Here is a 27469-nt window from a genome sequence, read left to right as displayed (position 1 = left end):
ACGACATGGAGGTTCCTTTTTCGCGGTCAAAATTCGCCCAGACAGGTCGGCTGATTGCTCGCTGCGGCTTCCAGAGACCCAAGCGGCCAACTACCAGCAATAATTCCTCCTCCTTGATCGAGAACCATACGCTATGGGCGGGGCCTGCATTTCCTCCCTGATTACGATATCCCCTGTCTGATGTTTTGCTTTTTTCCCTCTCCAAATCCTTCACACCCTCAACAACGTCTTTGCAACCAATGATACCAATCCTTGTGGCTTTACATCCCTCTTCAGCCCTTGTTCCCGACGTTTTGTTCCCCTTTCCTGCGAAATTCTCCTTCCTCTTTTCTTAGAGCGCATCCAGCTCCCTTTCCTCAGGGGGTTCGTTTGCCGGGGTTGTGGCTTCCAAGGATGGATGGGCGGCGGATTTTTGCATTCGGTTATTCTTCAGCATTCTCCCCAAAATATCGGGCTGTTCGTGTTCTGTTCTGCTTATTTTCTTCTTCATGTATGGAATTACTCCGTGCAGGTGTCGTCTCCGGGCCTGCCCGTCTTTCTGCCTCTCCGCTTCTTCTTTTTAACGTACATTACGCGATAATGGGGGTTCGTCTTATTGTCTTTCTATGAAATGCTTTTCCTTGTGCATGATTCGACACCACCTATTTTTTTATTTTCCTCTGGTGTGTTTGCTTCCGATGGCTGGTGTGTAATGTTCTCTTTTCATGCTGTACTCTTGCTCTGGTGTAAATATCCCACTACCAAAACGCGAGGTGTCACGGGTGACAATAGTTACGTTTATCACAATGAACGGCAGCTCATGGTTTACAAGGGCGTTCTCTTAAGAGTGTACAGAAATGACTATGGTGAACTTGTATAGCCTCCAACTTTGCAGACAGTCAAGCCAGAATAATAACAGCCCACAACAAGGTATAATATCATTGTGCGCCATACTTTCTTCCCATTGGGACCGCCACCTACCTCATAGATAGTAACTTCTCCAGCTACGTACTACTGTAGCAGTACACCCGCTAAATAAAGTCTGGTGATCTTAGCCTGGCACTAGTAACGGATGTCAGCCTCAGCCACGCTTGACGTGCCGTGGTTGTAATTTTGCTTTAGAGTTATTTTAGACCCTGCTGGCCAGATCCTAGTCTGTGCTCCACCCGCAGCAGCGATCCAGTATTTTGCGTTCCCGCGCTTATCTAGCGTGGCGTTGTGTACTCTGTACTTAATGTATGTAGCACATAGCTAGCTCGGATCGGAATCGCTCTAGTACCTACAGTAGTGTGCATATCAACTCGTGTTGTAAAAACTAAAAAAAAAAACGAAAACGGCTGTATGCATGTATTTCTCGGCCTAAAGTACATACATACGCTCCCGTTCATTGACCCACGGGAATATCGTGCACCAAGTGCGGGATCTAAATCGAGCCAGAATTTAGTTAGTTCGAATGGAGTATGGGAAACACAGGAACCACGCTAAGACATCACGTGACTTACTGTCCCAGGCATTGCCCAAAGCCTGTTGGATTAGGCACCACATCTAACCCAAGTGGGGCTAGCGCGAGCCAGATTTCGGCGCAGTGGAAATTATTGGCAACAGACAATTGTTGAAACACTCTGGACTTCACACCCGTCGTGACCTGCGCCCCTTGACCTCGATATACCCGCCGTTCGGAGGATTCGGATACCCGACTCACTTGGATCCGCTCCGGTTTACGTCCCCGCGACACTCGCACTGGACCTCCGCGGGAGATGACGACTCGCTTGCCGGCGTCGTTCTGGAGCAGAGCTGCGCTTAGTCGAGTCATTGGTGCGCACCAGCGTCGGCAGCAGACAATCACTGCTCCATGGAATTTGAAACCGATCTCGCTATCGACCAACAGCCCCCGACTGCTTTCCTTCTCCACCGTTAAGCTCGGCAGACAAAATCCCTCCAACTCAAGGCTCTTTAAACAGGGACTCGTCGACGACCGAAATGCTCCGCCCCGCGATACAGACACACTAGGGTGGAAGAAGGCCAGCCGTCGGAAGGAAGAGGGTGACGGGGCAAAATCATCGGGCTTGAAACTGCGTACCCGCGCCGTCTCCTCCAAAGCTTTGGCTCAAGAACTCAGGTGGCTGAAGGATCCGAGGGACTTTGCCAATCGAGTCGCGCTTATTCTGCAGACGGGTGATTTTGATTTCGCGTTGAAGCTCGTTGAGCGCGGTGTTAGGGAACGCATGGGGTGCGATGTCGCATGGAATCATGTCTTGCAGCGCGCCTTCCACGAGATGACCCCCAAAGCGGTATTCAAGCTTTACAATGATGTGAGTCTGGTTCTTTTTTCACTTTTTTCTTACCCTGCGCAAGTTCTGTCTATAACTGACACATTCGTTTTTTCTCATCCGGTCAGATGAAGAAGGCAGGCAGCAAACCCAACGCCAAAACCTATACGATCCTGCTCAAAGGCTTCGTTGAAGCCTCCAGCGCAGATTCACGCACAATTGTCCAATACGCCGACAAGATTTACAAGTCCATCTTCAACCAGAATTCTGGGGTGAAACCCAACATCATCCACACCAATGCCATGCTCACGGTCTGCGAACGCCACAACGACATGGATATGCTCTGGCGCATTATCGAAGAGCTTCCGGAGTCAGGAGACAGAGCTCCAGATATGACCACTTATACTATTATCCTGAGAGCTATTCGAGCCTCCGCTATAGCCGATATCAAGGAAATAAACCCCAACGACACACACCAGATCCTTGCTCGAAAGGCCCGCATTGTTCGAGAGGCCGAATATATCTGGTCTGATGTCATTGCCCAGTGGAAGGCAGGTACCCTGTCTGTTGACAATCACACAGTGGGCGCCATGGCCGAACTGCTGCTAGATGGTTCCAGTGATAATGACTTGTACAAAGTCTTACAACTGTACCATCAAACAATGGGCATTCCCATCCTGCAAGCCAAACCGCCTGCAACTGTCGATTCTTCCCGTCGACGGACCGATCGATTCAGGTTCACGGAGAAATTTCTTCATGAACCCGAGGAAAAGGCGCGGGAGGAAGACATCCCATTCGTGGACAATGAGCACGGCCGAGCACTCCGAAAACTGGACGTCGCGGAAGAGCAGTCGCACGTTGAAGAAATGGACGAGTCTCTTTTCGAACCCATCGTCCCGGACAGCGTATCCCCACTCAAACCATCCAACAAGGATCTCACCCACATCCTGACAGCCTGTCTTAACATGACGCAAGGCTTGGGCGGCGGGCATAGCTACTGGCGATATTTGACCCGGGAGGATACCCCCCACCGCATCGAGCCTGACATAGTTTCCTGCATGCAGTACCTTCGTCTCGTGCGCCTCGCGCGGTCCAGCAGAATCGCCGCTCAAGTCCTGCGAGAGCAGATGGTCCCTGCCGGCATCGCCAACGGCAAAGTCTTCCACGTCGCCTTCACCACCTGTCTTCGTGATAAAAAGAACGTCTCCGTCCTCCTGCATGCCAACACGATGCTCGAGCTCATGGCCAAAGCCGAGGCCCTCCCCGACGCACGCGTGCTCGAAAATTACGTTCGTCTGATCTCCATTCTTTCTGAAGAAGCACAGCTCCTCCTGAGCGTGAAGGGTCTCGACGTCGACGCAGGCCCCACGCCAGACCTTCAGAAGCTCGCCACCCAGCTACAAGTGAAGTTGCGCCTGGTTGCCCTCGCACAGCTGCGTCCCCATTTCGAGACCCTCGACGTGGCAATGAAGGAGGCCACGAAGCCAATACGTCCTATCCCTGGACAGCGTTTGCACTCTGTCCCGGGCAAGGACGCTGTGCTAGCCATGCAGCGCATACGTCTGTTGCTGGATGAGACTATCAAGTTATACTCGGGGTTGATCCCCAAGCCGCAGCTTAAGGAACTCAGGGATGATTCGAGCTCTCTCGCCAGGTACTCCAATGAGGATGTTATCAAACAGTTCTCGAAGGTTGATGTCCATCCCACGCAGGAACAGAAAAACGCGTGGCTGGAACGCCGAAGGGAATTGTGAGTTCTCGAAGAAAGTAGCCATCGTCGTTGCAGGGCTCTGTGTGATGCTGCCCTTCTGATAGACTTATGGCTTGGGTTGAGTCTTAAGCCTGTACTATAGTGTATTTATATTCGTGTTCAATATAATGAGTGGTTGTCATGGTATAGAAAAATAGGAACTATTGGGACTGATCACCCTTGACACGCAAGGTACACTCATTGCTGGCTTCCATCAAGGCACAATTGTTGCACGCGCCTTTGTGCTGCCATGAATCCCTGAAAGTACGTATGATATTCAATCCGTCGGAATAAGGCCGCACTTGCACAAGGCCCGAGCTTCTCGTTTGACTTGACAACGTAATAGACGCGAGTAAGCTGATCCGCAGCACGTCTTCGCTCCACTTTTTGACATGTAGTATATGAATGTAGGTTCGTACTTTCCAGCGCCATGCATGACACGGACAGTAACTAATCCTTTCCTAATCCAGCACTTTATTCCACCCCGGCTTCGTGCATGAGGAATGCCGGCGCGCCTCTAGCGCTGGAGTGTTTAGCTTTCTTCGATCCGGTCACGCAATCACCACATGCCGTGGCATTTTGCATCCCGCTCCGACAGCTTGGCTTTATTTATTTGAAAAATTTCTGCTAGTATAGCTGGGCTGTAGATCGAGATTTTCTTTTTTTTGGGTTTTTTCTCCGAAGAGAAAGGTTGCAATGACCGTCCCCCAGCAGCGACGGAAGTGGTACTACCTGCAATGGTTTTCAGATACCGATACCAAGGAAGAACGGCGGCTCATTCTGAAGCTGGACTTGTTAATTGTTCCCTACGCATTCCTTGCGTATTGGACAAAGTATATCGACCAGGCGAATATCAGTAAGTTCCCTTCAACTAGACATCATCCACTTCAATCTTACAAGAATCTTGCAGACAATGCCTATGTCTCCGGACTTAAAGAGGATCTCAACTTGCAGGGAAATGATCTAGTTCAGCTGCAGACCATATACACAGTCGGGGCGGTCGTGGGGCAGATTCCTTTCGCTTTCTTATTCACCAAGCTTCCAATGTATTGGCTAATTCCGTTTATGGACATTGCCTGGGGCATTTTCACGCTGCTCCAGTATCGAGCCTCTTCATATGCGGAGATGGCTGCCTATCGCTTTCTGGTCGGGTGGTTTGAGGTGCGTGACAAGATCCTATTCAGTGGTACTTGCTGACTTGATACAGGCAGCTTACTATCCAGGAATGCATTATATATTCGGTAACGCAACAAATAAACTTGTTAATTTTTCCATACTCATTTTATTCCAGGGTCATGGTATCGCTCCGACGAGATCTCCAGAAGAGGAGGATGTTTCTATGTTGGCTTGACCCTTGGCACAATGACAGCCAGTTTAATCCAATCCGGAGCATCGGGCCGTCTGGATGGGGTCAATGGTCTCTCTGGTTGGCGCTGGATGTTCATCATCTGCGCAATCATCACCATCCCCATTGCTATAATGGGTTACCTTTTCCTGCCAGGCACCCCAGATAAACCCAACCGACTAATCCTGAAGGAAGAGGACATTCAACTGGCCCAGAAACGTCTCGAGCGTGCCTCGCATAGTACCAAAGAGGAAGTTCTCTCCTGGCGCATATTCACCAAGCTCTTCCGAAACTGGAAATTCTGGGCCATGCTCTGGCTGGATATTCTTTTCTGGAACGGCAGTGTCAATACCACGACTGGCGGATATCAGCTGTGGCTGAAAAGTCTGAACCGGTTCTCGACTAGCAGGCTGAACGAGCTGGCCGCCATCTCTCCGGGACTGGGTATGTTCTACACGCTTGTGATCTGCTTCGCCTCAGATCTGCTTCTTGGCCCTGCTTGGGCCATTACAGTCGCCCATATTTGGAACATTATCGGCTGTATTATCTTGGTGATTTGGACTGTGCCCGAGTCGGCGCTGTGGTTTGCTTTCCTTACCACTTTCTCCGCTGTGGCCATGTCCAGTGTCCTCTACGGCTGGATTAATACCCAGTTGCGCGCTTCGCCTGTTGAGCGTGCATTGACCCTCGTCACCGTTAATGCTGTCGCTCAGTCTACGACTGCCTGGACTCCGCTGTTGGTATTCAAGACCGTTGAGGCGCCGCGCTTTACCAAGGGCTATTCGTTTGTGCTGGGCAATGCCATCTGCTTGATTGCTTTGGCCCATGTGATTCAATATTTTCTCTCGCGCGAGGAGTATGGAATCCTTTCTTTTCTCTAATTGACTTCTTCTGACACTTTTCTTAGGAAACGAGATGCCAGCAGGAACAGTCCTGCCGTGTCAACTTCTGGAGACTCGAGTCAATTGGAATCTGGGGTTGGCGCAGAGACTGTACAGGAGAAGGTAGAACAGGGATTGTGAAATAGTGGTGTTGGAATACATCGTTGGGTGCATGCATTGCAGACAGACGCGTATAGATGTGTGGCTATCCGTATAGAGCAGTCAATCGCCAAAAGCAGCAACCAGAACAGAAACTCAATTATTCCCACTACACTAAGATCCTCTCTATGCCAAATAATTTCCGTCCTTATTGTTAGGCTCGGAAAATACACACCGTCATTGCCAAAGTTCAAATCCCGAGACCCCTGTCCGTGGAGCCTCGATCCTCAATACAAATCCCGGGGATCCACCACGATCAACAACCATCGTTCTTGCCCTGCTAAGCTGTCAATAGCAGTTTCCCCCGCATGCGATAGCATGTGATGTGCCCATTGGCTGTTTTTCTGAGGTTTTTGTAGGCGTCGGGATATGGGCGAGGAAAGCCGTCACGCCATCAGACACCCGATGATGACATTCATTCCTGCGTCGCAAGATATCCTGTGCCCCTCTTCTACCTACTGTACGTCCATTAGAGGCATGAAGATGTGAGACCATAGTATTAATGCAAATGCGGTAGGATCCGATGACTTTTGTTACGCTTTCTGTGGAGACGATGGCGAATGTCTTGTCGTCCGCGAGGCGAACAAGGTACACCCTTCGTACACAGCACCAAATCAAGGCATGTAACTCTCTTTTCACTATTCTGAGCTGTGCCGCTCTACCCACTCTGACAAAGACGATGGCGTGAGAAGCACCCACGATGGACGAATGCTGAGATCCTCTACGCCGTAGGTACTCCTCGGCGTGCATGGCATACCCTCCGAGGGCTTGTCTCGGCCGTACCAGAGAGGGTTTTTAGTTAGATCGGTTTATATAATAATACCCAGTCCCTGGAACCTCGATTGCTCAGATTACATACATTCCCTGTAATCGCGCCAACCCTGACAAGTAACATCATGGGAGACGCGACTGTGGCTTCTAGCCAGAATGGCAGCAATGGCACCAGCGCCAATGGCAAGAAGCACATATTGATCAATGCATTTGATATGTACACCGTGGGCCATTTGTCGCCTGGGCAGTGGAAGGTTAGTTGTGTAGATGTTATCGAGAGAAGAATTGGACTGATCGGCTGTTCTCGTCCAGAACCCCAAAGACAAATCGGCTACAAAGAACAACCTCGAGTACTGGATTGACCTGGCAAAACTGCTGGAGCGAGGTGGAATCAATGCTATTTTCCTGGCAGACACCACCGGTGGTCATGAGACATACGAGGGCAAGGTGGGTGTGCTTACCTGTGAACTGGATTCAGGGCTAACATCGTGACAGTTGGACAACTGCATGCGGAGAGCCGCTCAATGGCCAGTGGGAGATCCTACAATTGTAAGCGTTGATTTGCCCTAAACAGAAGATCGCAGCTGATGCAGTATAGCCTATCTCTGCGATGGCAGCCGTTACCCAAAACCTGGCGTTTGGCATCACAGCCTCCACCTCATTCGAGGCACCGTTCCTAATGGCCAAGCGCTGGTCGACGTTGGACCATCTCACCAATGGTCGAATGGGCTGGAATATCGTCACCTCGTACAAGAAGTCGGCGTTCCAGGCCATTGGACTAAACACTCCGATCGAACATGATGAACGGTATCTCCAGGCGGATGAATACTTGCGAGTTCTCTACAAGTACGTCGCTTCTCTGTCTGATGGTATCGAAACTGACAAAATCGTGGCAGGCTCTGGGAAGGCTCGTGGGCCGACGATGCGGTCTCTCCAAACCCCGAAGCAGACTCATATATCAACCCGGACAAAGTGCGCGAGATCAACCATAAGGGCAAATACTTTTCGCTGAAGACGCGACACATCGTCGATCCGTCTCCCCAGCGGACGCCATTTTTGTTCCAAGCTGGGACATCACCCGCCGGGTCAGCATTCGCCTCAACGCACGCAGAAGCAATCTTCGTCACTTCGCACTCGCCAGAGGTGCTGCGACCCAAGATTGCGAATATCCGCAAACAGGCCGCCGAAGCAGGCCGCGATCCGCAGTCGATCAAGTTCTTTGGCACATTCACACCAATCATAGGACGAACGGATGAAGAGGCATGGGCCAAATATGAGGAACTGAAGAAACACGCTTCCGTGATCGGAGGACTGGTACTCTTCAGCGGCTGGACGGGTATCGATATCTCGAAGATCCCGCTGGACGAAGAGATCACTCCCGCACACTCGCTCGAGGCTGGCAAGGTGACTAGTATCCTGGACTCGCTGACGAAGACGAGCAAGGACATACCGAAGTGGACGCCGCGCGTCGTGGCGGAGAAGGCTGCCATCGGTGGACTGGGGACTGTGGCTATTGGGAGCCCTACCACGGTGGCGGATGAAATGGAGCGCTGGATCCGTGAGGCTGACCTTGATGGATTCAATATTGGCCATGTCAGTAATCCTGGCACCTTTGAAGATCTAATTGATCTGGTTCTTCCGGAGTTGAGGAAGCGTGGGTTGTACCCTGAGCAGTCGGCTAGTGAGCCGTTGACTGCTCGTGAGAAGGTGTATGGGAAAGGTCAGAAAGGGCTTCGGGATGATCATCCTGGGAGTCGGTACAAGTATGATGTGTACCAGGAGGAGGAGCCGTATGTTGAGGGTAACTAAGTGAGAGATAGTGTTTACCCGCAAGAATAATAGGATGCAGTTGAATTTTCCTCTTTCCATCGTAGTACTCACCTCAATAGGGGCACCCCACACTTTACCTAGGGAAGCGTGTGCACATTTATGCCTCCGGCCTTGGGTCAACATTGGCCGTGTGAACAACTCATCAATACATAATCTCCATAATATAGGTACATGAATATGTTATTGATACATACCATCCAATCTGCAAGACGCGATACGGTGCAAGTAGCAGCTCTCGTTCATGTCGCTCAACCATCCTCACCTTATGATTCCACTCCCTCCCAACCACTTAGTGATAGGGTCCACTCTGAACGGATATCTGTATAACAACCATCTAAGAATAACTTGGTTAGAGATGGTCCATTGGATACGACTAGGATAGACGGGATAAAACCTACTGGCATATCTTGTAGTCCAGGAAAGTCAGCAACGCCGAGTATACTCCCAGCTGAACCATAGAGAACTGGCTCCATTGCAAAACGGTCACAGCAGCCAAGACAACAACCAGCAGTGCATTTATCCAGACCACCGGATGATCATAATTCCACTTTACGATCTTCAATGGGCCGGGTGCTTTATGCTTTTTCAAGGCATACCGTTTCCAGTTCCTCCGGAGGATTTCAGGGGCATCTGGCGGCACTGGCGGTAGTATCTCATGAAGCTCGGATGAACCTGGTTGTAGCACACTTCCGATGAGCTTCCGCATTTCTTTCGGATCGCTGGGCGGCTGCCAGGAGGACGCCGCGATTGCATCCTTATGTGTGGGGGCGCTGTCATTTTGGCCCGAAGGTCTCACTGTTCCCGAGTTGGTGGATGAGTCTGTGCTTGGAGTCGACATCATAGAGTGCTTAGAATGGGTACATGGTATGTATAGTGTTCAGGGTCATTGTGTGACATCAGGCCGCGAGGAAGGATGAACTAGAGCTTTACAAGAGCTGGCGCCTAGAAACCGACACTAAACCTGACCGACTGTGTTTTTTTACAGGGTCCTCGCAGCACCTCTTTTATTTTATATTTAAAAAAGAAACTTAAGACGTCAAACTCATAGAAAAGATTTGGCAGCAGTAGTGGTAGTCGTTAGCGGCTGCTATACACCGATGTAAAAATAGCCCCCTCGTGACCGCCCCCGGCGTCACTGAAGCCACTTAGCCTCTTCGGGCCAGCTCCATAACACTTGTCACCAACGATAACCCCCATTTCATCATTCTTTTCATCATTTGTTGTCCGGGAGCACCTAGTGCGTCTGTTTACGACCGTCTCATCCCACAATGGCCAGCGTGCAACAAGGCCACTACGGCGAGCTGCATGACGATGAATCCATCTTGGACGATGACCTGATTGACGCGGATAATGATGGTGAGCCATTGCCTCTCGACCTCATTCCTCATCCAGTGCTAACTTGCCCGCACCCAGCCATCGAAGCCGACGACCCTCTACGCGACTCCGACCGCGCCCCCCTACGAGGCAACATCGAACCCGACTCCGGATCCCGAGCCGGCGGTGCATCGGGCTATGGCAACTACCTGACCTCCTCAATCCCCGGCGAGGACCGTCGCGCGCCGCAAAATACCCTCGACGAAAGTGTGTGGCAGACCTTGTCGCGGGACCTGGTCGCCGTGTGGGAGAAGATGCGCCACGTCCTCTGGCCTAAATACCTGCTGGGCGGGATGATGTCGCGCGGTGGCAGCGGCCTCAGCGATGAGGAGACCGGCGGGGCAACGGGATTCGGTCGCAACCTACGCGGGATCGTAGGTCGCTGGCCGGATGCTGATGTTGTGCTGCAGGGTGGGATGAGTGAGGGTTTGCGCGATTGGGATCTTTGGTTCGTCTCCTATACAACCCTCGGGGAAGATGGCTAACCGGTGGTTGCGTGCAGGGGCCCGTTGATTTTCTGTTTGCTTCTGAGCATGTTCTTGTCTATGCGCGCTAAGGGAGACCAATCCTCGACGGTCTTCTCCGGTGTCTTTTCGATTGTCTGGATCGGAGAGGCTGCGGTGACTCTCCAGATCAAGCTTCTAGGCGGCAAGATGTAAGTGATGTCGTCTTTGTACTCTGGATGTTTTGCTGATCTGTCTTTCTACTAGCTCCTTCTTCCAATCCGTCTGCATCATCGGCTACACGCTCTTCCCCATGGTCATTGCGGCTCTTCTCAGTGCCCTCGGACTTCCTACAATCGCGCGGATCCCCGTCTACCTCGTCCTGGTGGCGTGGTCGCTGGCAGCAGGCGTCAGCATCCTGGGAGGGTCGGGTGTGGTGCGCAACCGAGTGGTTATCGCGGTGTTCCCGCTGTTTGTGTTCTATATTGCGCTCGGCTGCCTGTGTTTCATTAGCTAGGGGTCACATGACGATGCGAGGGGTGGACTATTCAGACTGGTGGATAGCGAGTGTGTATTAGACCCGGAGTGGATAGCCATTTTTCTCGACTGTATTGTATGGATTGACTCCTGTTATTGTGTATGGTTGCTTATTGAGGCCCGTGATGGTTGCGCTCTTCACTGCGGGGCCGAGCGGTGACTAGGGCGACACCCAAACAACTTATCGTCTTCACACACTCTCTCTCCCTTCCTTCCCTTCCCTTCCTTTCCCTCGCCCTTGTCCGCTCTTGGTTCCGATCCTGCTTCATCGCTGGTCCCGATCCTCCCCTATTTCCGTCATCTGAATCGATCCCTCTGTGTCATTGAGTCGGCTCGGATTCGGCCCGTCCGGTCTGAGCGGCGGCTCTACTACACACACAACCACAACAACCCACCCTTCCTACCGTCTTCCTCCTACCGGCTCCTCACCTTTCTTGTACCTCGTACTCGACTCTACCTTTCGCAAACCCTTCATAACCAGTGCCGTGGTGGCCTCTGACGGTACGTCCCCCATGGTTGACATTAGGCCGCAAGGGAAGCTCATGCTGATATCACAACCAAGCAGAGACTGAGCCAAGAGCCATGGCGAGACTGACAGGTAAGTGGCCCGGTTGATTTCACCTCCATGCACATCTCCATGCAGGACTCTTCCACATGCGCCAACCTTTACCCGGCTCCGTGCTAACTCTGATTCTTCACAGCCGAGGAGGCGCAGTCCCCTCCTTCCGAGAACGACGGCGAGCGTCCAGTTCGCAAGCAGCTCAAAGAAACCACCATCGAGTCTGCTCCGCTCCCTTCGGAGGCGCAACCCGAAGAGAACGGCGGCAACAGCCGGTCCAGCAGCCAACGCCGAAAGCGCTCCTTCGAAGAGTCCCGCGACGACAACGATGAGGTAGCTGGTAGTAGCCCGAACTCCAGCCCCAACGCCAGACGGAAGCGCTCACGCGATTGCACCCCGGAGAAGTCGGAGCCTTCCAAGATCGCCAAGAACAAGGGTGCGCAGTCCAGTGCCGACACCCCGAAAGTGAGTTCCTGTGATCCTCGACGCCGGCCCAAGTTGGCCATGAGCCCTCCCCAGCGTCATCCTCCTCCTGTTCCTTGGACCACATATCCTGCCCTTCCTTGCACCTACATCCTCCCGCAGACCCACACCTTTGGCCTGGAAGACGACGGATCCCCGGCTCCTTTAAGGGCCCCTTTCCCCCTCTCGGATGAACTCCCCATCCAGAAGAGCATTGAAACCGATGATGATGATTATGCCAACACAATTTCGCAGGCTGCCCCCGACAGCGAATCCGATGATGACAACACCGAGCTCTCCGAAGCCAATAACCCCAACGTGAGTGCCAATTTTTCTTCTTCTTCCCAACACATTCCTGGCTTCGGCGTGGACGACTCGAATGCTGCGGCCGCCCCTTCTGCCAACCCTGTCAATGCTGCGGAGGGATCTCCAGCCAGCTTTGGCAACCCCACCCCCGTCAGTTCTAAGAACTATGAGAACTCTCAGAATCCCGGGACCTCTGGTTTTGTCCGAGGACTTGAGCTTGGCTTTTTTCTCTCCACCTTTCTCTTTACCGCAAGGGCCGAGCTATCGGACCAGCAGCGTTATGAAGCATTTGCGTACTGGGTTTCTGGTCTTGTTGCGAACTCCTGGGCTCTCTATCCCGATCCTTCCTCTGCTCCTGTGATTTCTACCCATGCTGTTCCCGCTCCTGTGGTTCCGGAACCTTGTGCGGCAGACGAAGAGAACCTGCACAATTTCTGGGCCACAGATGACGAAGGCGATGAGCCGGTTGTGAAGGAGGAGTCTACTTCCCCTCTCTGTGCCCGCCCTACCAGCGACGATAGCGAATGTGGCTTCTGGCCTAAATATCGGCCACTGGAGGATGCGGGCGTCGAGAGTCTTTCCACATACTTTCCCACCGTGATAGACGATAACACCGAGGAACGGAACTTGCCATTCGAGCCTGCAGGAGCAGTCATCTCTTCTGGACATCCAAGACCCACAGCCCCATCTGGAGATGCCCTCAGTCCGTACCAAAAAAGCATTACCCAGTTTATCACTTCATCCGAACGGGAAGACTCTGAGTTTCACAGAGAATTCTCTGAGCCTGTGCTTTATGATTATTATGAGAATGATGCCAACCCACCCTCACAGGATCCCGCGATTGACCCCAAAGTCCCCACGAACCCGCATCCTACGAGCCCGAAGAAGAAACGAAGCCGAGAGCAGCTTGAAACGGACCGATCGATTAGGCGCGACGCCGGGACCTCGACCACTAACGACCTCTCCAAGACCGCATCCTCCGGCAAGAAATCTACGAGTGGAGAGGAGCCCGAGAAAAAGAAGCATCGTGAAAACTCTCAGGAGCGCGATAAAGCGGCTACTGACAAGGTATGTATCTCCTGAGTCGTTTTTGATTGCCTACTGAGGTTCTGGCAGGCTTTCGCTGCCAGTGCGTTCGGAAACATGTCTGCAACTTCGCCATTTGCTGCTTTAGGCTCTGCGAAGGCCAAGGCCACCACTAAAGAACAGCCCGCGTCTACGTCTGCCTTTGCATCGTCCAGCTTGGCGGGCTTTGCTAGCTCCGCGCAGTCTCCGTTCGGTTCATTGGGCGCATCCTCTTCGTCTGTCTTCAAGTCAACAGATTCCACTCCCAAGGGTGGACTTGCGTCTCCGCCTAAAACCTCGGGATTTGGTGGCCTTGGCTCCGGTTTCTCTGGTGTCGGCGGTGGATTTGGCGCAGCAGCCAAACCGGGCGGTCTCACCAGCTTTGCATCTCCCAGCGCTCCAACCACTTTTGGCGAGTCGAAGGCCAAGGCATTCGGCGCTGAGGAATCCGAAGACGAGGAGACTGGCAACGACGAAGATGAAGACGAGTCTACAGCGGGCGCCTTTGAGGAAGAAAAGACCGACGAACGATTCTTCCAGCAGACCAGTATGCATTACCTACTTTCTGCTTAGATGACATGTACTGACCCCATATCACAGTTGAGACCGGCGAGGAAGAGGAACAGAATCTTTTCGCATGCAAGGCCAAGCTGTTCCACTTCTCCGAGAAAGAGTGGAAGGAGCGTGGCATCGGCACATTCAAGATCAACACAAGGAAGGACTCCGACGGAAAGCTCGGCGCTCGGATGATCATGCGCGCTGACGGTGCTTTCCGAGTGATGTTGAACAGCCCCGTCTTCAAGGGCATGAACTTTGGCGATGCAGAGGGTGCCGAACCGGCTTCCAAGCAGATTCTGCTGGCTAGTCTGGAGGAGGGACGTACCGTTCCCCTGCTCCTGCGAGTAAGTGATGTCTTTTCTCTAGTTGTCTTGGCCGCGGTGCTAATACTTCACACAGACTGGAAACGAGTCCTCCACCAAGGAACTTTATGAGACCCTGAAGAAACTCATGGACGAGATTTAGAAATGAAGACCGACCAACTACACTTACAACTCGAAGAGGGCCGAAGACGTTTTGTTTACACGGGGAGCGCGTTATAGTCTTTTGTTTGGTGGAAGGTGGTGTTACCCATTTTGCATTGATGAAAACACTCTGTTCTGTTAGCGACGAGCAAGTACGAATACATGTTGGACTTGAAAGATTCTCTTGCCAGCAACAACATTACAGTACCTTGCCCAGGTCAGGTCGTAGTCGGGAGGGCCGATGGCGATTGGTGTTTAGCATGATATTTTAGACTGGCCGATTCCGCTGGGCGTAAAAGTATGTTCGTAGATTTTTGAGTAATCAGGAGAAGGATAAGTTAGTAAATTTTGCAACGCACTGTAACTAACAATCTGACTCTCTCTTTGTTGTCTAGTTAAGGCTAAATAGAGCACGTGACTCCGCGTTCTCGATGATCGATGATTGCGCGACAGCCCGGGAACCAACCAACTCCCGGGCAAGCAGGATGGAGTATTGTCATGGCCGGCTTCATGCCAGACTCCGCTCTAGATGCATCATCTCTCAAGCGAAAACGAAGCGACCAAGATGAAGACTGCGGGCCATCGTTCACAGTGCCCATCCCGTCGTCGCGCACAGCGCTAGACTCGACCGCCGGAACAGCGACGCGAACGAGACCCCCAAACCCAGATCCTCCCCCAGAAAACAGCAAGAAAAAGAAAACAACACAGACGAAAAATTCCAGATCGTCGAATCCCCGATCCAAACCCCCGAAGAAGAGAACGCCATCCGCGCCATGGCCAGAGCCCTTCAAACATCTATCCCAGATCCATCGCGCCCTGAATCTCGTTTACACCTTCTGCTGCACGCGCAAGCACTTTGCCACCACATTCGACAATATCAAGAAGGCAGTTCAGGCACAACTTGGTCAAGGGCGCGAACTCACGATCGAGGATGTGGCGCGGGTCAGAGTGCTCGTTCCGCGGGCCGTGCGGTTCGAGTATGTGGATGAGGCAAAGCTGGAGGTTCTGACTGCGGGAGAGCAAGAGACGATTGAGTATGGTCTGCACAAGAGCCCTGGTCTGATATCTGCGCCGGATGTAAATGATGCCGACGATGACGCCGACGCACCCACGGAACCCAGGAAGGATGTCTTGTTGTTTGAGTTTGTGGATCGGGATCTGAAGCGTGAAGTGCAGCATCCCAAGACGGGGGAGCCGTCGAAGCCTGTGCGACGAATGAAAGATGAAGATCTGAAGATGCCGGTCTACAGTCAGAAGCAGATGCTTGCTTTGATCGAGAAGCGCAATTCCAAGTTCTCGGACGCTATCGACGCATTCCTGATCCGGTGTGAGGATCAGGTTATTGATCCTGTGGAGACATTGGAACAAGAGAAAGACGCTTTCCTACCTACACCTCCTAATAGTGGGACAAATACGCCCGCCACCGCGGCCAAGCCGCCTGCTACGATCCCCAAAGAACGCAAGTCCATTTCTGAGATCATTGCTGAGATCCGGGAGATGGAATGGTACCATGCCCAGATTGTGCCAGAGGGCCACCGGGTATTTGATGCTCAGCCTTCCGTGTACGGGGACCTCTCATTTCAGCTCTCGCAGGACCTTGTCAATGCCCTATACAACATGAAAGGCATTACGCAGCTTTATTCCCACCAGGCAGAGGCGATCAATCACTTGTATGAAGGACATAACGTGATTGTCTCCACCTCGACGAGTTCCGGCAAATCACTCATTTACCAGATCCCCATGCTGCATGAATTGGAAAATGATTCAAACAGCAGAGGCATGTACATATTCCCCACAAAGGCCCTAGCTCAAGATCAGAGGCGCAGTATGATGGATTTGCTGCAGTATATGAATGGCCTACAGCATACCATGGTTGAGACCTTCGACGGGGACACGCCTATGGGAAGTCGGAACATGATCCGCGACGAAGCGCGCATCATCTTCACCAATCCCGACATGCTACACATTACGATTCTGCCGCAGGAGAGCTCATGGCGCACGTTCTTGAAGAACCTCAAGTTTGTGGTTGTCGACGAGCTGCATGTCTACAATGGCTTATTCGGGTCGCATGTCGCGTTTGTGATGCGTCGGCTTCGCCGGATCTGTGCTGCGGTGGGTAATCGGCATGTCAAGTTTATATCTTGTTCTGCTACGGTTGCAAATCCTGAAGAACACATGAAATCCATTTTCGGTGTGGAGGATGTGAAATTGGTGGATTTTGATGGGTCTCCTTCTGGCCGCAAGGAGTTTATTTGTTGGAATACCCCATACAAGGACTTCGGAGATCCCACTTCTGGGCGCGGAGACAGCGTTGCTGAGACTGCACGTCTGTTCTGTCAGTTGATACTGCGCGGAGTGAGAGTGATTGCATTCTGTCGGATCCGAAAGCTTTGCGAGATCCTCCTGCAGGCAGTGCGAAGCGAGTTCCAGGCCCTCGAGAGAGTGGAAGTTGGCAACTTGGTTATGGGCTATCGAGGCGGATATAGCCCGCAAGATCGACGTCGGATCGAGAAGGAAATGTTTGATGGCAAACTCATGGGTATCGTGGCGACCAATGCTCTGGAACTGGGGGTTGACATTGGATCCCTTGACGCGGTCATCACGCTGGGCTTTCCCTACTCGATTTCCAATCTGCGTCAGCAAAGCGGCCGAGCTGGACGACGCAACAAGGATTCCCTCTCTGTGCTGATTGGGGACAGATACCCGACAGACCAGCATTACATGCAGAATCCAGATGAGCTCTTCACACGGCCCAACTGCGAACTGCAAATTGACCTGTCAAATGAACTCATCCTCGAAGGACACGTCCAATGCGCAGCATTCGAGATGCCCATCCGCCCGGACGAAGACCGTGTCTACTTCGGCGAGCAGCTGCTTGTATTAGCAGCAACACGTCTCGTCAAAGATAGTCTCGGCTTCTACAACTGCCACGAACGCTTTCGACCGCAACCGTCAAGATGTGTCTCGATCCGCGACACGGAAGACACACACTTTGCGGTAATCGACACAACAAACAACCGCAACATTGTCCTCGAAGAGGTCGAAGCCTCGCGTGCTTTCTTCACTATCTACGAAGGCGGGATTTTCCTGCACCAGGGACACACATACCTAGTCAAAGAACTTAACGCAGAGCAGCACTTCGCCCGAGTCGCCCGCGTCCATGTTGACTGGAACACGATGCAACGGGACTTCACAGATATCGATCCCATCGAGACCGAAACCATGAGGCTGGTGGGTACAGGTGCAGATGCCTGCCGCGCGTTTTTTGGGTCTGTCCAGATCCACGCAGTTGTATATGGCTTCTTCAAAATCGACAAGCGTGGACGCGTCCTCGACGCCGTCGCTGTCGATAACCCGCCCATAGACATCCTCACTAAGGGCATGTGGCTTGACGTGCCCTCGCGCGCCATCGAGATACTTCAATCCCGTCACCTCAACATCGCAGCCGCCATCCACGCAGCCGAACACGCCGTCCTCTCGCTTCTCCCGTCCTTCGTGATATCTTCTCCAGGGGACGTGCGCACGGAATGCAAAGTCGCAAAGAAGGAACTCGGCAAATCTCTCCGCCGAGCCAATGACTCCGACGCAATAGAGAAGAAACTCCAGCCACCATCTAGACAACGACCCGCCCGTCTGACCTTTTACGACGCCAAAGGCGGATCTTGCGGCTCGGGAATCGCAAGCAAGGCCTTTGAATTCGTAAGTCTTCTTCTTCGAAGGGCTGTGGTGCGCATCGAAGCCTGTGCATGTCTCTCGCCGCAGGGATGTGTCGAGTGTGTCTGCGACGAGCGGTGTAAGGAGATGAACGTCGTTATGAGCAAGGCTGGCGCTGGTGTGATTCTGCGCTGTTTGCTTGGATGGGATGTGGATGTTGACGCCTTGCCGTGGGGTGAGGATGTAGACGGAGAGGTTTTTGGTGGTGGTCCTGGTGCTGAACTTGCTGGTGGATTGGAGACTATTGTCAGGGCGGGTGAGGTGCCCTGGAAACCGGGGTGTAGACCTGAAGACGGCAAAGTAAATAGAAAAAAGGAGTGAGGTCTAGCCCTTCTGATAGTCTCATTCTACCCGCCTTTCTTGGAACGCTATAACAAGCATACATCAATTACTTAAAAAAGGTTAGCGCCCTGTTTGGGTTCAACTGCCTCCGTGCTGCTTAAGCTTCTGGTTTTGCTTACTATGAAATTATGCTGCGGTCATGTCTCGAATTCCTTCCTCGTCTTGCAACGATTTACTATAAACCTATCCACTTCGAACCACAATACCTCGACACAGTGTTCTACATGACCGACAATACAACCCTTGATGAGATTCATCTCGCCGGAATCACACCGTGCAACTGCAGATCCCTTGAGCTGGCACCCACAGACACCTTGACATTCGTACCCAACTTAGTGACCTCCACCCATTTCTGCTGAACAACATCCCAAATTGAGATATCACGTCGACGTAGCTCAAAAATTACGGCTTGTTTGTCGCCCGGCTGGATCATTGTTTTCTGGAACCCGCGGAGCTGTCGCTTTGGCTCCCCATTACCCAGGTCAAGGTAGAGCTGGGATACCTCCTGGCCAGCCACCTCGCCCGTATTTTTAATATCCACGTGCACCTTGTACACAATGTCGTACAGTGACGGATCGCCTCCTTGAGCTTGTGGGGTCTGTCGTTCCACGGGGACAGTTGGTGTCGTAAGACTGGTAGTCACCGTCATGCTCGGAGCAAGGTAAGGATAGATGTAGTCCGTGAGCGAGCTGATAGTGCTGGGGAAGGTGTAGTCTGATGGATTGAGACTGGTGCTAGGACAAATTGTTGGGTCTGCCGTGCTAGACGTAGCGGAATATGGCAGAGACTTGGTGGCCTTCACGGGCACAGATTCAATGCGCAATTTGCTGTATGCAAATGTGGTGTAGCTGAGGCCAAATCCAAATTCAAAACGAGGCTCGATATCGTGCTTGTCAAAGTAACGGTAGTCAATAAACAGACCCTCGTTGAAGTCCAGCTGCGGAACGAGGCCGTTTGGCTCATAGAGGACATCTGTGCCGTAATCCTTGCGACTCTTGCCCACCGTCCATGGAAGCTTGCCAGAAGGGTTGACATCGCCATACAAAACATCAGCAATGGAGTTGCCACTCTCCTGACCTGGGAATCCTGCGAAGAGCACGGCAGTGACGTTCGGGTTTTCGATCCATTCCTCCATGAGTATGGGGCCCGGCGCGTGAACCACAACCACGGTCTGGCTGCAGTTGGCGGCAACCTGCTTGACCAAATTGTCTCCATCTTTCCAGGCTGTCAGATTGTTGCGGTCTCCATAGTTCTTATCGACTTCAAGGTAGCCCTCGCCGCTGATTGCGTTGATGAATGTCAGACATACGCTAGCTTGCGAGGACACCACGCCAATTTGATCTTTGGCCCAGTTATCCAGGACATACTGCACAACAGTGTCGTCTGCCAATGCACGTTGCTGGATGGCAGACAGAGGGTCGACTAGGTAAGGAAAGTTGGTGCTGCCACTCCCCCAGCCCATGGCCACCGTGCCAAGATCGCAGGCGCGATCTGGGCAGCCATTGGGACCGTACTTATTAGGACCAGCATCCTCGCCAATGACTGCGATCTGCTTTGGACTCTTAAGTGGCAAAGTGTTGTTTGTGTTCTTCAGCAGCACAACCGAGTTGGAACCAACTTTGCGGATGATCGCGCTATGGTTCTTGCGCACATCGCGATGGTCGTTGATCTTCCGCCAGCCGAGCTCCGCCTTAGGATATTCGTAACCGTAAGTGTCAAAATCACCAGAAGCAAAATTAAGTTCTGGATAGTCCTCATCCTGGCCAAGATAATAGTATGAAGCCATGATGCGGGTCGCCATGTCGTCCAGCCGCCATTCAGGCACACTGCCATTCAAAACAGACAACGTCAAATTGGGGCCCCAGAAGGACTCGCCCAGTCCCGAGACACCGTTAGGAGATGTCTCGCCCGGACCAGTCATATCCATACCACCAAGAGCCGAGTCGACGCCTGAATGCTGCGAGCCGTCGTCTGAGGTGACATATCCCTGGAAACCCAGTTCACCCTTGAGGATATCGTTGAGGAGGTGATCACTCTGGCACACCTGCGTGTTGTTGACCTGGTTGTACGAGCACATCACACCGGCCAGTCCGTTCTTCACGCCGTCATACCAGGGGAAGAGATAGAGTTCGTGGAATGTGCGATCGTCACAATTGGACGAGTAGGGTTCCGTGATATTGGGGCCGGCGTGCCACTCGTTCCACTCGACAACCTCGCGAAAGTGTTCTTGCTCATACAGAATAAAGTGTTTGCCCACTGCAATAGCGCCGGATGCTTGCATGCCTGCAACAGCTTCCCCGAAAGCAATCCCGGACAAATAGGGATCGGGTGAGAAGCCTTCAAAGTTCCGTCCAGCTTCCGGTGCCCGGCCTAGGGGACCGACAACCGGCGCCATGATACTGTTGTCGCCCTTAGCCTTGTGCTCTGCGCCATTGGCATAGGACTGAGTGTATATCAATTCTCGATCCCATGACATGGCGAGGTTTAACCCGGCTGCAAAGGCAGACGAGTAATCGGCTCCTCGAACGCCAGTTGGACTATCATCACCAGCGAAGCCCCGGAAATTGAGACGGGGAATGATTCCAGTAGAGTAACCGACTGTCTGACCAGTACCTACTCCTGTAGTAAGGTTGACCTTCTCCGTGAGTGTCAACTGACACACGAAGTGACGGGCCTTCTCGTAGGCTGCTGCCCATTCGCCATAACCAGGGCTCACTGGAGGATGATAGGAAGTCCCATGGACCAGGGTAGTTGTAAAAAGCAGTAGTAGTAGATTGGCTAACATGGTAACTGGCCAAGAAAATGTTGTTTCGCAGTTGGATAGATCGGTTTCGTGTCGAACAGATCGACTTTTAAATACTCCCTAGATACACTGCAACCCCTCATTTTCATTAACATCTTCTCTTTCGTTTTGCGTTATTGTAAACGAGATTTGATCTTCCATCCAACTTCCACATCTAGCTATCGGACAGTTTAGTATAGACTAAATAACCTGATATAAACCCTGAATGGAGGCACTAGTCAAGTTTATTCCCAAGATTCATGGTCTAACCCCCACACTTCCACCTTGTATAATGCATGGATAGAATCATTCGCAGATGGTAATTGGTGTGCTTTGCCGAGCATCTCAGTCTGGTCTGAGATCCTGCGGCGGAATATGCCGATGGAGGTGTCGATTGAGTTACTCCAGAATGACCCACCCAGATACAAGCATCTCATGGGGTTGCCTGTTCTAGAGCGGAGAAAATGCCGTGAAGATCATGATATTCATTTTACTGTGTAGCAACTGCCTGGAGAGGGGTAGACCAGGTAAAACACAAAACACGAACCCAATTTTTAATACCTCGTAATGATGTATACCGCTTAGCCTTTGTGCAATGGAGACCTGATCAGGGCGGAGTGTAACTGTAGAAAATCTCTCTAATTTTTACGTAGGCAGGCATGGCATTAGAAAGGAACTGCGTAAGATCGTCAATTCCATGTCCGTATATTAAAGTAGCACTTTGCAATACTGGTTGCAGCTGGGTGCAGCTGGTAGACTACATCACCGCAGCCGAACTAAATAGTGGAATTATCAATACTGGCCCGAGAGCCGGACCCATTATAGCGTGTCCGATAGCCGGGCATCGAAGTATCACTACTTGGAGCTCTGTTTTGGTCGTAATTCAGAGTAAGACGGCTTGATTTCATCCTCAGACAGGAACTTGGGGTTTTACACAACATCCGGCATCCAGATCAATTAGAAATAAATTCCAAAAATACTGAAGAAGATAGGACTTGACTTCAGTGTAAATTTCCATATCTACATATGGAATAATTCAGACAAATTCCCTCTTGAAGTTACTGGAAACACCAAAGCGCTTGATGGGCTGATACTTCCGAACGTGAGGTTCCAGGACAATTGGCCATGTCGTTTTGAAACCTTCACCATTAAATGGCTCGGCACTGGGGGTGTGCTGGCCATTATTATTCCACCAGATCGGCCCGGCTGCCCAGTATGTCCAACCAATCCATGAGGGATGCTCTTCAAGGAATGAGAGCATATTGTCCAGAGCCTCATAGCAAATCTTGTTATACCCACCCCCAAACTCACTCAGGAATGCAGTGAAGTTATTCTTTTCAAGCCAGTCAGACACTAATCGCAAGTTCTTCACGCCGAAGTTAGGACCCACGCATTTTTGGTGAGTGCCACTGAAGTCGTAATCCAGATATAGATGCATGTCAAAGGCCCAGTTATCAATGGGGTCAAAGATGTGGCCCATGATCTCTGAATTTGGTGTCGATCCCGGCTCCAGGCCATTACCGCTGGTGTTGGTCCAGATCTCGGCGTTTGTAAATCCATTTCCCGGCACCAAAACAAGCTGGAATGCACCTGCGTACCGGATAGCATCTATAGCGGCCTGATCATTTCGCAGAATCAATTCCGTGGTCATGTTATGTGGCTCATTGTTGATGCCAAAGATGACGTTCGGGTTGTAGCGGAAGCGTGAAGCGATTTCGTGCCAGAATGAGGCGAATTGTTGTGTCGTGGCGGCGTTGGGATCAGAAGTGTTGCCGATCACACTGCCTGACCAAGGTTGATCGGAAGCGTTGTTATAACGCATGTAATTGTGAGGGTCAATCAACACATATGACCCATGGGTGGTAATGTAGTCCACAGCGTCCTTGTACAGGTCGAAATAGGTCTCATTGAAATGCGGCCCTAAGCCGTATTCCAATGGACACATACGTTCCTGGTAGATAAATATTATGACTGGAAAAGGGAAGAGACATAGGAGAGACTTACCATCAGAAAAGTGACGCGAAAGGTATTGCACCCATGATCAATATAGTATTGGACGTAGGTTTTGTTGATAAAAGCATAATCCGTGCCAAAAGTGCCGGGTAAGACACTAGGATTGAACTCGCCCCCAGCTGAGTACGTGCATAAGCCTCTGTTTTTGTAACTATTCAAACAAGAGTTGCACCTTCATTGAAGCCGGCATAGATTATATGAGCCGTGCTGGCTGTAACACATAGGAAAACTCCTACTGCTTTCGCTAAGGAAATCATTTCACCGATTATTTGACATTAAAAATGTGAAAGTTGAGAAGATCAAAACCAAACGACAAATTTTATTTGAGTTCAAATTGCTTTGCCCTACTGTCCAATTTATTTCCTTACTTATGCTGATCATCACCATTTGGTCGGATAAATCTAAGTCAGAGCAGGATTGCGTCTCACAGTTGCAGCGCTTTGATACTCTTACATCTTTCGGACACTACCGCCGCAGGCATTCCTAATCGGGAATACGCTGAACTTTGTAAGTCTGCAACATTAATTATGTTCGACAAAATATCATGGCGATTCGGCTGGAATCCTGCAGCTAGCTCTGGCCATGTTAATTACCGGGCCCACTGACGTTGGTAGCGGTAATGCTACCCGACATCGGCAACTATTGTCGCCGTTGGTCATCGTTGTATACTCAGCCGATTGTAGGAAAAGGATTAGCGCCCAACGGCGGCGGGTCACTTCCACGTGATCGGCTATTTGATAAATTGGGATGATTCCGCAGTGAATTGGCCCCTTCTTCGAAGACACAATTGGGTGTTAGTCTCATCGTGGGGAGAAATTCCACGGCAGGATTTGCCGGGAACATTCTGGGGAATCATTTTATGGGGAAGTGGGGTTTACAAAATGCAGCATATATGACCTTGCTGTGCAGTCACTCAACGCCCTAGCCTACAAAGTCTTCTCCACTTCAGTCGCTACTGCACCTCTTGATTTTCTTAGGTATGAAGACCCAGCACGCCATGGATCGTCCAGAAGTTGTCCACGATGAGGACCCAACCAAACCTACCACGCAGAGAAACATGACCCAGTCACGTATGCAGGCAGCTTTGGTTAGGGAGAATCCTCGTGTCCTCCGAAAGAGCTTCTTAAAGCTATACGCATGCATTTTTGTTGGATACTTATGCTCAGCCACCAATGGATTCGATTCTACGACCTTTGGTATGCTTGAAATCCTTCCATACTTAACAGCTTGCTGATAGCTAATCAGGAGGGCTGTCTGCAATCCCACAATTTACTGAGCACTTTGGCATCACAACCAAAAACCAAGGCCTTGTTGCAGCTGTGTATGTCATCGGAAACATCGCTGGTTCGTTCTTTGGTGGGCCATGCACAGACACGTATGGTCGCCGGGCAGGAATGACCCTTGGGTCAGCCATTTGTGTTATTGGCACCCTTCTCCAAACCGTGGGAACCAACCTCGCCATGCTCATGACAGGACGCTTCATCCTTGGAATGGGCGCTGTGTTGGTTCAAACGGCTGGTCCTAGCTACGTTGTTGAGATGTCATATCCCAAGTATCGAGCTCAACTTACGGGTGGCTACCAAGTATGTTTCTTTCTGGGCACGATTATATCAACGTGGCTTGAGTTTGGTCTCAATCATGCAAATACGACCCTTTCGTACCCATGGAGACTTCCTCTTGCTGTTCAAGGCCTTCCATCTGTCATCATTCTATGCGCTGTTTGGTTTATTCCGGAAAGCCCTCGATGGTAGGGACTGTCTCATTTTTCCTTGACAGCAAACTGATTAGAAATTACAGGTATGTTAGCCAAGGACGTGAGCCTGAAGCTCGAGCTGTTCTCATCAAGTACCACGGAGACGGAGACCCAAACGCACTTGTCGCAAATCTCGAGCTGCAAGAAATGCTGGAAGTCATTGAACAGGACGGCTCTGACAAGCGATGGTGGGATTTCAGGTCACTCTTCAACACCCGAGCTGCACGTTACCGTACTTTTCTGGTTACCTGCATTTCCTGGTTTGGTGAACTTGACCTGCCACCAACAAGCTACTATTTCCCTCTGATGGGTAATTATTCTAGAATAGTACATTTTGAGCCCTTTGTACTAATCTAATGATATAGTAAAAACTGCCGGAATCACCAATGTCTCTACCCAACTATTGCTCAACGCAATCCAGACGGTCGTCATGGCAGTTGCAGCGCTCTGTGGCCTTAAGATGATACATAAGATCGGCAGACGACAGCTTCTAATATGGTGCAGCCTTGGGATGACAATTGCCATGGCCGTCATTACAGCATGCACCGCAAAACAGGCCGGGAAGCCCGCTGTAGGTGGGACTGGCATTGCGTTTCTCTATGTCTTTTTAGTGGCTTTTGCCTTCGGATGGGTAATTTCACTCGATTCCTCTTTTCTTTCAATCTGTTTGATGCTAACTGCGCCTTGGTCTTAATTAGACCCCCATGCAAACTCTCTACCCTGCAGAGGTTCTCGCTTATAACTCTCGGGCCAAAGGTATGGCCTACCTGGCATTCATGAACAATGCCGTCAAGGTCATGAACACATATGTTCCCCCGATCGCCATTGCAAACTCTGGCTGGAGGTACTACATTCTATATGTCGTTTGGGATGCATTCGGCATTGTTGTGATCTATTTCTTTTTTGTTGAAACAAGAGGCTGGAGTTTGGAAGAAATTGAGGACCTCTTCAATTCCAAGAATCCTGTGAAGGCCAGCCTGGAAAAGAAAAGTATCAGTGTTGCAGGTGATGGAACCATCCTCAATGTTGATAATACTGATTCTAATGCTTAAATATTGGAATAAAAGCAGTATACAGCAAAGTTATGTAACAATGGAGATGTCTCTTGGTATACACGTTTGTAAAGCAAGGCTGGCTTGCTCGAAAGTTTCATCCAATATGATAAGATTCTACCTAAGGCCCTGCTTCAGGCAATATGTGGCCCACTCTCCCGCTCCTTTCAGTATAATTAAACTGCTGTAAATGATAGAATCAGTCAGGATACTCGGAGAAAATAGCTTAACTATCAATATTAGAATAACTAATTATAACATAGTCTTGAATTCTACTAGAAATTTGGATCTCAGCATAGAAATGACGGGACAACAGTATGCTTAGAATCTAAAAATTAGAATTGGAGACTAAAGAATTCATAAAAAGCTAAGTCTAACTCTTCAGGCCATCTCAACCGGCAAGGTTTCATGTATAAAGACATCTAAGCGCTCAAGTTCCTATGATCTATTAGCATTGTTTTCCACGCTAAGTTAAATCATCGTACCTCTTGAGTAACGGGCTGAGTATCAGACGAAACAAGCTTGCTTCCATCAACAACCGTCACTGGCTGTTCGATTGCTTTGAGCTTCTCGGAACCAGTGCCCTTTGTCCGCATACGGTCAACAAACAGCACCGGAGTTTTTGCATTCGCAGTTTTCCTGAGCACGTTGACCTCATCCGTCAGGTTTAGAGAGTCTGTAATGCCCAGGATACCTCCAATTTTGTTGTTGTCAGCCAGAGTCGCCCTCAGAGCAACTTCCAGGCCCTCATTGTATCCGCCGACCGCAATGCGGCCTGGATCGCAGCCCTTGGTAATCTCCTCTTGTACAATCTTCTGGATCAAAGCCTCGTTGTTAGAGATGCCGCTCTCACTGTTCGTCTCATTGTAATCGAGATACGGGAAGATAAATGCGATGTGGTTGCAGTGCCCGAGCTTTCGTAGCGGTTCGACCATAAACTTCCAGTCGCCTCCACGCTGACCTTTGCTGTGGCACCAGACAAAGGTAGATGTGTGGCAAGTCGGGACAGCGCGCACCCGAAGGTAGTCATCGGTGAAGACGAGAGGATCAGGAGCCATGA

The 27469-nt window shown here is 51.0% G+C and overlaps 12 protein-coding genes across 12 annotated transcripts; 7 read left to right on the top strand and 5 right to left on the bottom strand.

The window, feature by feature from the left end:
- Positions 1 to 1041: 1041 nt before the first annotated feature.
- On the bottom strand, positions 1042 to 1792 carry N7510_009861 (uncharacterized protein; the record flags this gene model as incomplete). The annotated part of the gene is made up of 2 exons (XM_056981786.1): positions 1042 to 1204; positions 1482 to 1792. 2 exons carry the CDS (start codon positions 1790 to 1792, stop codon positions 1042 to 1044), a joined length of 474 nt encoding a protein of 157 aa, XP_056829622.1.
- N7510_009860 (pentatricopeptide repeat-containing protein) lies at positions 1737 to 4003 on the top strand (the record flags this gene model as incomplete). The annotated part of the gene is made up of 2 exons (XM_056981785.1): positions 1737 to 2291; positions 2378 to 4003. 2 exons carry the CDS (start codon positions 1737 to 1739, stop codon positions 4001 to 4003), a joined length of 2181 nt encoding a protein of 726 aa, XP_056829621.1.
- A 692-nt stretch (positions 4004 to 4695) lies between these two features.
- Positions 4696 to 6366, top strand: N7510_009859 (putative MFS transporter Seo1; the record flags this gene model as incomplete). Its single annotated transcript, XM_056981784.1, has 5 exons — positions 4696 to 4855; positions 4910 to 5160; positions 5207 to 5240; positions 5291 to 6200; positions 6252 to 6366. 5 exons carry the CDS (start codon positions 4696 to 4698, stop codon positions 6364 to 6366), a joined length of 1470 nt encoding a protein of 489 aa, XP_056829620.1.
- A 914-nt stretch (positions 6367 to 7280) lies between these two features.
- N7510_009858 (xenobiotic compound monooxygenase, DszA family) lies at positions 7281 to 8964 on the top strand (the record flags this gene model as incomplete). Its single annotated transcript, XM_056981783.1, has 5 exons — positions 7281 to 7409; positions 7468 to 7602; positions 7651 to 7704; positions 7754 to 8001; positions 8052 to 8964. 5 exons carry the CDS (start codon positions 7281 to 7283, stop codon positions 8962 to 8964), a joined length of 1479 nt encoding a protein of 492 aa, XP_056829619.1.
- A 415-nt stretch (positions 8965 to 9379) lies between these two features.
- On the bottom strand, positions 9380 to 9826 carry N7510_009857 (uncharacterized protein; the record flags this gene model as incomplete). The annotated part of the gene is made up of 1 exon (XM_056981782.1): positions 9380 to 9826. One exon carries the CDS (start codon positions 9824 to 9826, stop codon positions 9380 to 9382), a length of 447 nt encoding a protein of 148 aa, XP_056829618.1.
- Positions 9827 to 10253: 427 nt separating this feature from the next.
- On the top strand, positions 10254 to 11319 carry N7510_009856 (Yip1 domain protein; the record flags this gene model as incomplete). Its single annotated transcript, XM_056981781.1, has 3 exons — positions 10254 to 10807; positions 10862 to 11014; positions 11070 to 11319. 3 exons carry the CDS (start codon positions 10254 to 10256, stop codon positions 11317 to 11319), a joined length of 957 nt encoding a protein of 318 aa, XP_056829617.1.
- Positions 11320 to 13809: 2490 nt separating this feature from the next.
- On the top strand, positions 13810 to 14723 carry N7510_009855 (uncharacterized protein; the record flags this gene model as incomplete). Its single annotated transcript, XM_056981780.1, has 2 exons — positions 13810 to 14278; positions 14332 to 14723. The coding sequence occupies 2 exons, from the start codon at positions 13810 to 13812 to the stop codon at positions 14721 to 14723; spliced, it is 861 nt and encodes a 286-aa protein (XP_056829616.1).
- A 528-nt stretch (positions 14724 to 15251) lies between these two features.
- N7510_009854 (ATP-dependent 3'-5' DNA helicase) lies at positions 15252 to 18788 on the top strand (the record flags this gene model as incomplete). Its single annotated transcript, XM_056981779.1, has 1 exon — positions 15252 to 18788. One exon carries the CDS (start codon positions 15252 to 15254, stop codon positions 18786 to 18788), a length of 3537 nt encoding a protein of 1178 aa, XP_056829615.1.
- A 274-nt stretch (positions 18789 to 19062) lies between these two features.
- N7510_009853 (beta-glucosidase) lies at positions 19063 to 21594 on the bottom strand (the record flags this gene model as incomplete). The annotated part of the gene is made up of 1 exon (XM_056981778.1): positions 19063 to 21594. One exon carries the CDS (start codon positions 21592 to 21594, stop codon positions 19063 to 19065), a length of 2532 nt encoding a protein of 843 aa, XP_056829614.1.
- A 1033-nt stretch (positions 21595 to 22627) lies between these two features.
- Positions 22628 to 23721, bottom strand: N7510_009852 (glycoside hydrolase family 5 protein; the record flags this gene model as incomplete). Its single annotated transcript, XM_056981777.1, has 2 exons — positions 22628 to 23542; positions 23581 to 23721. Coding segments are annotated over 2 exons (1056 nt in total), but the record flags the coding sequence as incomplete, so codon positions are not given.
- An 880-nt stretch (positions 23722 to 24601) lies between these two features.
- On the top strand, positions 24602 to 26409 carry N7510_009851 (putative MFS lactose permease; the record flags this gene model as incomplete). Its single annotated transcript, XM_056981776.1, has 5 exons — positions 24602 to 24800; positions 24850 to 25351; positions 25402 to 25667; positions 25723 to 25988; positions 26056 to 26409. 5 exons carry the CDS (start codon positions 24602 to 24604, stop codon positions 26407 to 26409), a joined length of 1587 nt encoding a protein of 528 aa, XP_056829612.1.
- A 381-nt stretch (positions 26410 to 26790) lies between these two features.
- N7510_009850 (uncharacterized protein) lies at positions 26791 to 27467 on the bottom strand (the record flags this gene model as incomplete). Its single annotated transcript, XM_056981775.1, has 2 exons — positions 26791 to 26847; positions 26895 to 27467. 2 exons carry the CDS (start codon positions 27465 to 27467, stop codon positions 26791 to 26793), a joined length of 630 nt encoding a protein of 209 aa, XP_056829611.1.
- Between the last annotated feature and the right edge of the window lie 2 nt (positions 27468 to 27469).

This window comes from Penicillium lagena (genome assembly GCF_028827675.1).
Source record: "Penicillium lagena strain IBT 129212 chromosome Unknown utg000007l_segment0_segment0, whole genome shotgun sequence".
NCBI lineage: Eukaryota > Fungi > Ascomycota > Eurotiomycetes > Eurotiales > Aspergillaceae > Penicillium > Penicillium lagena.
Note: the sequence above shows the minus strand (reverse complement) of the source record. Positions and strands in the feature narration are given on the sequence as shown.